The 8,933-nt window shown below is 28.8% G+C and overlaps 2 protein-coding genes across 2 annotated transcripts in view; one reads left to right on the top strand and one right to left on the bottom strand.

Annotated features, from left to right (window-relative positions):
• Window positions 1-3,059, top strand: LOC105624782 (putative acyl-CoA-binding protein). Its single transcript, XM_012206134.1, has 3 exons — window positions 1-15; window positions 2,725-2,839; window positions 2,920-3,059. Exons 1-3 carry the CDS (start codon window positions 1-3, stop codon window positions 3,057-3,059), a joined length of 270 nt encoding a protein of 89 aa, XP_012061524.1.
• Window positions 3,060-4,611: 1,552 nt separating this feature from the next.
• Window positions 4,612-8,933, bottom strand: part of LOC105624781 (dnaJ homolog subfamily B member 6) — a 22,533-nt gene continuing 18,211 nt past the window's right edge. The window contains exons 4-7 of the mRNA XM_012206133.1: window positions 5,740-5,916; window positions 5,400-5,661; window positions 5,120-5,209; window positions 4,612-4,780 (exon numbers count right to left, since the gene is read on the bottom strand). Of these exons, the coding sequence (XP_012061523.1) occupies window positions 4,612-4,780; window positions 5,120-5,209; window positions 5,400-5,661; window positions 5,740-5,916 (698 nt within the window). The remainder of the gene's footprint in view (window positions 4,781-5,119; window positions 5,210-5,399; window positions 5,662-5,739; window positions 5,917-8,933) is intronic.

Genomic DNA, 8,933 nt, shown 5'->3' with positions numbered 1-8,933 from the left:
ATGTCGTTGGACGAAGTAAGGACGATGAGCAAACTTTATTTTGATAAAATTATTTAATAATTTAAATAATTACTTGTGAAAACGGAATGTTTCATACTGTAATCCACCTTCCCCTCTTTAGAGATTTAATTTAGAACAAGTTAGGCGGTTAGTTACTTTGATTAGTGAGATAAGTGTTTTAATTATTTTTTTAACACATCGGTAGCACACAAAACATATTCTCTGTGCGTGCATGCGTGCGTGTGTGTGTGTGTGTGTGTGTGTGTGTGTGTGTGGTGTGTGTGTGGAGCGCGTGTGATGTGTGGCGCGTGCGTGCGCGTGCGCGCGCGCGATTCATGGAATAATACGAAAAAGATCAAAAATGGGTTCGAAACATAGTTTGAGAAAATACATGGAAAATCGGGATGATGTAATTTGAGCCATTGCAGCGAAAATTGGAAGTATATATGATAACGATTACGAAATACATATGTACACGTTTTATTTTTAATAGAGAAATTCCAATTTATATAAAATTTTATTCGATTAAAAAGTAAATGCATCAATACCATTATTTATTGAAAAATACATACATGCATACATAGTTATAAATTATGATCAAATTATCGTTTTTTTAATTTGTTCGCTTCCTTTCTTAGAATACACTCTATGCATGAAAATGCACAAATTTACAAAATTACAGCGGAAAATGGAAAAAAAAGGAGAGGGCCTGTATTCTAAATTCTAAATAATTACTATTCACTGCTTTAAAAACAAATTCACTGCTAATACAAGCACACAAAGAATTTGTGTGCTTAAAGCAATAAATTTGTGTTTGTAAAGCAGAAAATTGGTGTAATTAAAGCAGAATGTATACATAACACTATATCGAGTCGGGATGACAGATATCTTAACCTCTAAAGCCTAGAACTTTAACGCTTAATAACTTGATTCAACTCGAGGCCGACCGCCGCGATTTTTGTCAAATTCTTTCCGTTTTGAATGAAAATGGATTGAAAGAGTATTTTTATTAAGATTCTAGGAGGGACCCATATTCTAAATAATTTCCTTTTCGACTCTAAAACACATTTCTCTACTTTAAAAACAAATTTTCTACTGTAAATTTTCTACTGTAAAAAATATATATAAAATTATATTATATAAAAAATATGTTTTTAAAGAAGAAAATTTGTATTTTTAAAGCAGAGAATTTGTTTTTAAAGAAGAGAAGTTATGTTTAAAACAAAGAATTTGTGTAATGCCATCGATGTGATTTTTTAACCTGAATATCTGTCAACTTCAACAATTGATTAGTTCGCGGAACGGGCGACACATTTTTTTCTCGAGATTCGTTCATTTCGTGCAAAGACGCATCGAACGAACCTAATTTTATCGAAAGTGAAAAAGTTAAACTCAACAATTACCATAAAAATATAATATATAATATATGAATATTACAATTAAATATTTTGAATACTCAGTAATAGTCACTCAGTGATATTTATAAATATATATGTATTTATGTGCAAACTATGAAGTTTATAAATAAATGAATTAAAATCAATTATTATATGTCTTTTATACCCATGCAAAAACAATTTTCAGGAAATGTATTTTGCACATACATTAATCTCAGAAAGGTCTTTAAATTAATTCTAAGCGAAAGCAAACTGTTTGTTTTCACTTTAGAATTAATTCCTAGAATTAATTCTTTTCTGGAAATAGTATGTACAAAGGGCATTAAATTAAATTAGGATAATGTAACAATCACATTCTAGTTTTATAACAATAACGCATCAAATTATAAAACTGTTACATGATTGTTATATTATATAACATTTTAAGTTACATATATTTGTATTTATATTAAGTTATATTAAGTTACATTATATTTACATTATATTTATATTATATATAGCTGCAATGAGTGGAAAATTACAATTAATATAACGTGACATAGATTATATATACACGTTATATTCCGTTATATGGAAGCAATATTTATATATTTGTTTGCTGAGATAATATTTTCGATAAAAAAAACCAACCGATTTACAAAAATTAATTCAAGTGATAGTCTTTTTTTAATTATAACGATATTTTCTACGTAAAGAATAATTTTAGTAGGCGAAAAATGATTAAATAAATATAATTCTAGCTAACTTAACAATTGGTCTTTCGTTTTATTTCTTACAATTATAGGATCCGACTCGTATATTAGATTCGAATTATTCGAATACAATTCGGACATCCAAATTCAAGTAATAATTTAATGAAAAGAATTCGAATATTAGATCCAAATCGTAGTTACAATTCTAATACATACTATACATTCTATATACGTTGCAATACTGCTTCTAACATAAATTTCATTGAAATAAATATATTTGCTGCAATGAGAAACGGAAAGAAAATCAACAGACATGAAAAAGGATAAAGTGATTTAAAAATCGAAAAAGAATATGAAATGCTAATAGTTTAATCGATTCACTGAAATGCTGAATTTAATTATTAATGGAATATTGATAATCCTAATTATGATACAAATAAAAAATGAAAATTTACTAAAATATTTTACTTGGAATTTATATCAAATTATATCATTGGTATATGTTACTCTGTATTGATAAATTAAATCGTCCAAATTGCTTATGATTTCTATTAAATTTAATAACAATTTGTCAAATAACGCGAAAAATAATTCCTTATTATAAAGTAATCATAAAAACATGTTTCTATTCTTAGAAATTTAATGATGCGGCTACAACAGTAAAGAAATTGGCTGCGCAACCAGAAGATGAAGATTTACTCGAATTGTATGCATTGTACAAGCAATCTACCATTGGCAACTGTAATACAGGTACGTTCTCATTTTTGCGTCCATTATTTGTTGCGTACACTTATGTACAATTGTCATGATTCGTGTAAACCTTTTTTTAGAGAGACCGAGTATGTTGGATTTCAAAGGAAAAGCTAAATGGGATGCTTGGAACGGTAAAAAAAGTATGGGACAAGAAACGGCGAAAGAGCAATACATCACTAAAGTGGAAGCATTAATCGCTTCGATTGGAAAGAAGTAGTGGGTTCTCATTATCAAGCGTATACGTACACATGAATATTCGAATACTTGTGATTTCATTCGATCAATTATAAAACTTGTTCACTATTGAAGAGAAACACCCAGAATTTTACAAGCACATATGCAAATAATCATATTTAGATACAGTAAATATCGATTTTATTTAATTCCACTGATTTATATGAATTTTGTATCCAATGATTTATTGCAATTAGTATAAAACTATTTGTCGCATATATCTGTCGTAATTGATTTCCTTTTATCAAATAGTAATTTGATCTCTGCCGTTTACAGTAGTCCCATACTGAAATTTCATAATTTGCTTTATATTCAAGATAATTAGTGTATATTAATAATGTATTTCTATAACATCTTTTTTCTTATTATATACACATGTGTAAATAGCTATAATCGAAGGAAATACGATCAAAAACGATTTTTCTAACAGTTTCTCAACGGTGCACATTTAACGCGTATTTAGCTAAAACTTAAATCAGTAAATAACGCTAGAGCCAACGATAATAAAAATACACAGCAATAAAAATAAATTATGCTATAAATCAATACGAGATACATTTATAGATATTTTTATTATTTTGAGAAATGGTAAATATTTACAAGTCAGCATCTTAAAAATGATTTTAACATATATTGTCAAGACCCTGATCATGACCCTGAGTGACTTCCAACAGATTTAGCCGTTGTTCGTTGAAAAGTTATTAATAAAAAATTAATGAAAATAATCTAATCCAAATCAATTTGCTATGGGGTGGCTTCTTCTTCGTGTTGTAAAATGTACGCGTGGAGGCAGTGTGCGCCATCACATACATTTTACAATGTGAAACAAAGGATTTGCTATCCTATAGAAAACAGCACTATTTCCAAAAAAATATAACCTAATTTAATCCTTAATCCACATTTTAGTGACTCTCGCGCTTCGTGTTGTAAAGTGTATGCAAATTTAAAATAGTAATTCTTTTAACATTCATTTTTATGGTCATACTTTTTAATAAACAATAAGTAACGACTAAAATTTGTTGAAGATTACTCATGAAAATATATGATTTTTGAAGGTGCTGATTTTTCATAAATATTTACTTGAGAAATTATAATTTTTTGCATCAGTTTTGTAACCTAGCGATAATCGAAATTTAAGTTAGCGAATGGCATTGGTTACGTCATACAACTAGGTAGAGACAAAGAAGATGTTACTTGTAAATTAGTCTCAATTTGTGACGCAAGAGATATACTATCGCGAATAACTAATTAAATTCAAATAGTTTTTTTTTTAATGAACTTTATTATACGAACCGCGTGGATATGTCAAGCCAGTCGTGTAATCATTACAGGTTACTTTTTCTCTTAATTCTTACACAGATTAACATTTTTTGTTCATTAATTTATGAATTTTTATTAAGTAATAATGAATGGAGAATAGTAGTATTATATCGAAAACTAAAATTTATCCGGAATTAAATCTTAAGTCGAGTATATCAGAAGCGCACACTCGTCGACTTGAATACATGAGGAACTTGAGACAAGAGCGAAGAAATTTATTTCCTTTTATTTCTATCGTGCTTCTTATTCATGTGCGGATGATGACGCGTCTTTACTCTGCTAGCTTTTACATAGTCGCCATAGGTCGTATTCAAGTTGTGGTTATCCATCGTGTTATCGTTGACGTTTTCGCAGACTTGATGACTCGTTGATGCATCGTCGAACCTAACATACAAACAAACGAGATGACAGAAAACTAAATCTCGTGTAAAAAGTAATTCGCTCTTGTTTTTATGTAAATTCCAATTATTAACGCTCCGATCACTCGGGCTTAGAGAGCCTATCTCACTATCATTGATTGTCAATTTCGGCGAATAACGCGCGTTAAGAAGCATGTCGACTGATGTTACATTTTCAATGGAAATGACTCTGCGAGGGGAGCAACTGTGTCGAGAGATACCAACGCGGATACTAGATACTTGTTACAGATGTTTAAATCGTGATGACAGGAATTTCTCAATTGCCAAGGAGAGATCGTGCGAGTGAGATGTGTTTTAACTGTACGTTATTGATTGTGGTACGCCGTTCACTGTCTTTGATTTCAGAATATCATTTTCATAAGACATTATGGTTTCTTTTCCATTTTCGTAGACTCTGTAAAAGACATGAGAAACAGAAGATATAATTAGAAGAAATATAATGTTGTTGAATCTTAAATAATAGAACGTACAATAAGGTTTGTGTGTGTGTGTGTGTGTGTGTGTGTGTGTGTGTGTGTGTGTGTGTGTGTGTGTGTGTGTGTGTGTATGCATGTGTGATATATGTGTGATATATAGATTTTTACTTTTTGGTCGTAATTTTTTTTCCATCGATGAAACGAGTTGAGGTGCTGGTACGTTTTACAGCAGTGCCACCGCTCGTTCCATCGAAACTAGTGAAAGTACCAAAAGAAGTAAAGTTTCCTGCAGCACCAGCGTTCTCCATTAAATCATTAAACGGCAAACGAAAGCCAAATCCAAAGGGCCCGAAGAAAGAAGTACTCAGACTATTACTCGTTGAGTGGTCGTGTCTTCCGACGCCTCTCCGAGAACCTCCACCATGAAAACCTGCAAAATTCGATGTTTGCAATGTTTGCCTTTTGACAACTTAATTGTATTTTCTGTCTAGATGTATTTGTATCTTACCAGCAAACAAATCTTCGAATGGTATTCCATCGAAAAATTCTCTAAATACTTCTTCAGGATCCCTAAAAACAAACGCGCCACCAAAGTGCGAATCAAAATCATCTCCGTGGCGTCGTTTGCCTCCGGGCATTTGAAGGCCGTCCTTGCCATATTGGTCGTAAACACGCCTCTTTTTCTCTAAAAAAAGTGAAACATTTATTATTTGAATTTTAATTGTAATCTCTATCATAATTTTGATCCTTCCAATCAAAACCCAAGCGAGATTTCTACAAGGTTTGCTAAAGGTTAAGTCCAATATCGATGTGTAAGTTGGAATATAATGCAAAGAGTGGAGAAAATTTGTCATAATTGTCTATAACTTTTTATACTATACACATTTATCATAATTTTCTATACTGTACAACTTCTATACTGTACACTAGACTTAAATGGCTCTGAAAAATATGTATAAAATTCATGCGCATATGTGGAGCAGGACAGACATCAATGCACATATACATTACATACATTACATGTATACATTACATACATACATACGTCGAACTGTATACTATTACATGTTACATTGGCCAGTGTGCATCTATGAAGTTGTCATCTCATTTTCAAAATTTCTGATACGTTTTGAAAAGCGCTTTAATTAAATATAAAAAAATAAAGATTTGAAGATATAGGATGTCAACTTCATAGATGTTTTCGCAATACGAATATTAATCATAACTTTTCTATTTCAAGAAAGAGCAATTTATATTTAATATTTTTTAGTAGATCTCTTGTAGAGAGTGCATTATTCTGAACATTCAAGAAAATACTAACAAAATTTTTTGCCTTTAAAAACTTAGAAAATTTGGAAAATTAAAAATGTCGCAAAACGCCTTGTATGATATAACGTACACATAACTTGGATTAATAAAATCTTTTGAAAAAATTTGTACCTAAAAAATATGTAAAATGTATGCCCCTAAAATTTATCGGAATTACTGTTTTTTAATTCCTAAATTTGTCTCATTTCAGAGCGCTTTAAATCAGAATTATCTCCTTAAACAATTTGCAAAATTTAAATTTAAAATTGAATTTATAGAGATATTTATATAATAATTCGCCAAAAAATTACGTATAATTCTTTTTAAGCTATAATGTTATCGGTATATATGAATATGCGAATATATGTGATATTATCATTACATGTGATGTTATCAGTACAAACTTACCTTTTTAAAAAAGGTAAAAAAAAGGCGTTAGGAATATACAATATTTCTCGAATAGAACCTAAATGTCTCAAATAATAATAGTTTTAATTCTTCTTCAAGAATATTTTTATTGAAGATCTTATTCCAACTCAAGTAATAGCAATTTTAATTCTATGTCAAAAATTATTACTCTTCGAAAAAAACTAATATATCAAATGAAACATTAAAACCCAAGTGATACTATCTTATTATTTACTTAACTCTAATGATATGCATTATTTGTATAAAAGATTTGGTATTAATAATTGATGTCAAGGGAATTCTGTTTTCTGAGTAAAAAAATTGATTTTTTTTCTTATGATCTATTTTCTTTTTTTCTTAATACTATAGTATAAAATGTTAAAAATATGTACAGCAAATTTCAAATCGAAATTCGTAAAATTAGCGAAATTATAAAGATCAATTCGGCGCGCAATTATACATATAACTTACAAGTAAACCAACTCAAGTGTTATACTCTGATTTTGATGAGTTTTTAGTATGTTGTTCTCCAGACAAAAATAAGTGACACGTATTTCTTTATACGTAATCATACACACTTTTAAGGGGTGAAACACCCCTTTGAAAAAAATCGGTTTTTTTCTTTCGAAGCGAATATCTTTGAAATTATAAAAGGTAGAAAAAAATTTCTAGAATGAAAATTGAATGGTTTTTCAAGAGTACTTTTTAACAATAATAAAAAATTTTTCTTACAATTCTAAAGTACTCTTAGTGCCATTCAATTTTTATTCAGAACATTTTTTTTCTATCTCTTATAGATTAGAAGCTATTCGCTTCGAAAAAGAAAAATCGATTTTTTTCAAAAGGATGTTTCAAAAGGATGTGTCCCTTTAAAAGTGCGAATGGGCACATATAAAAAAAATATGTGTCGCTTATTTTTGTCTAGAGAACAACATACTCATCAAAATCGGAACATTTAGGTAGGATTACTTGTTAACGCACTGAAATTTTAAACATTTTTCTCGAAACAGCTTTTTCTCTGTCACTGGTGTGCATAATATCTACGAAACTAATAGACCGATCATCTTTCGCTTTGAACTGCATATTGAGAAAACATCCCTTTATCGTATGAAAAAGAAAAACAATCCGTTATATACTTTTTTTATTGCAAAAAAATCAGCCAATTTAGAGCAAAATCGATGGAATTTTTTTGTTACTTGTTCATCAAATAACTATATATGTATATAAAATTAAACGCTATCAAAGTTTTATATTTTAGATGACCGGAACGGAAGATATCTTGCACACCAGTGATAGAAATACTTCGTGCGGTACCACGCATGTTTGAGGAGAGATAATTGGCATAATATTGGCTCAAATTTAATAAAAAAAAAACTGTAATTACATTTAAATATAGTAAAACAATGTTCCAAAATTCAAATGTATTGACTTTAAAAAAAAATTCCCCAAAAAATAAATTTTTTCGCTCCTTAAATCTTATACCAAATTAAGTAAATAATATTAACTCTAATAATATGTATCATTCGTATAAAAATTTAATATCAACAATTGATGCCAAATTCCGATTAAGTTTAAATTGAATAAATAAACTTGGACTTATAAAAAATGAAAAAAAAAAGAAATAAACAGTAAATTTTATTTTTACTCATTGAAAAAAAATTCAGATTAAATTCATTATTACATTAAAATTGTAATTATCTTGTGTTATTTATTTTTTTATTTATATAATTTTTTAATTGTTTTTATAGTTTTCATTATTCGATCTATCAAGATAATGCAATTTTGTAATAACGTTTTGAATAACGTTTTGAAAAAGAATTAAATAACTATTATGGTTGGAAGAGAAAGTCTTTGAATGAATTACAATATAAAAATTTTATATAAGAAGAATTGAAGTCATTTGGATCGGAATAGGAAAATTCTTTAATAGGAATATCTTTAATATAAATATTACTATATATATATATATATATATATATATATATA

Source organism: Atta cephalotes (genome assembly GCF_000143395.1).
Source record: "Atta cephalotes unplaced genomic scaffold scaffold00088, whole genome shotgun sequence".
Taxonomy (NCBI): Eukaryota; Metazoa; Arthropoda; class Insecta; order Hymenoptera; family Formicidae; genus Atta; species Atta cephalotes.
This window is presented reverse-complemented; position numbering and strand designations above follow the sequence as displayed.

What these genes read in the sequence shown, in the direction of transcription:
- LOC105624782 (XM_012206134.1), top strand. An exon ending in CATTGGCAACTGTAATACAG is followed by an intron (nt 2,840 to 2,919) that starts GTACGTTCTCAT and finishes ACCTTTTTTTAG; the next exon opens with AGAGACCGAGTATGTTGGAT.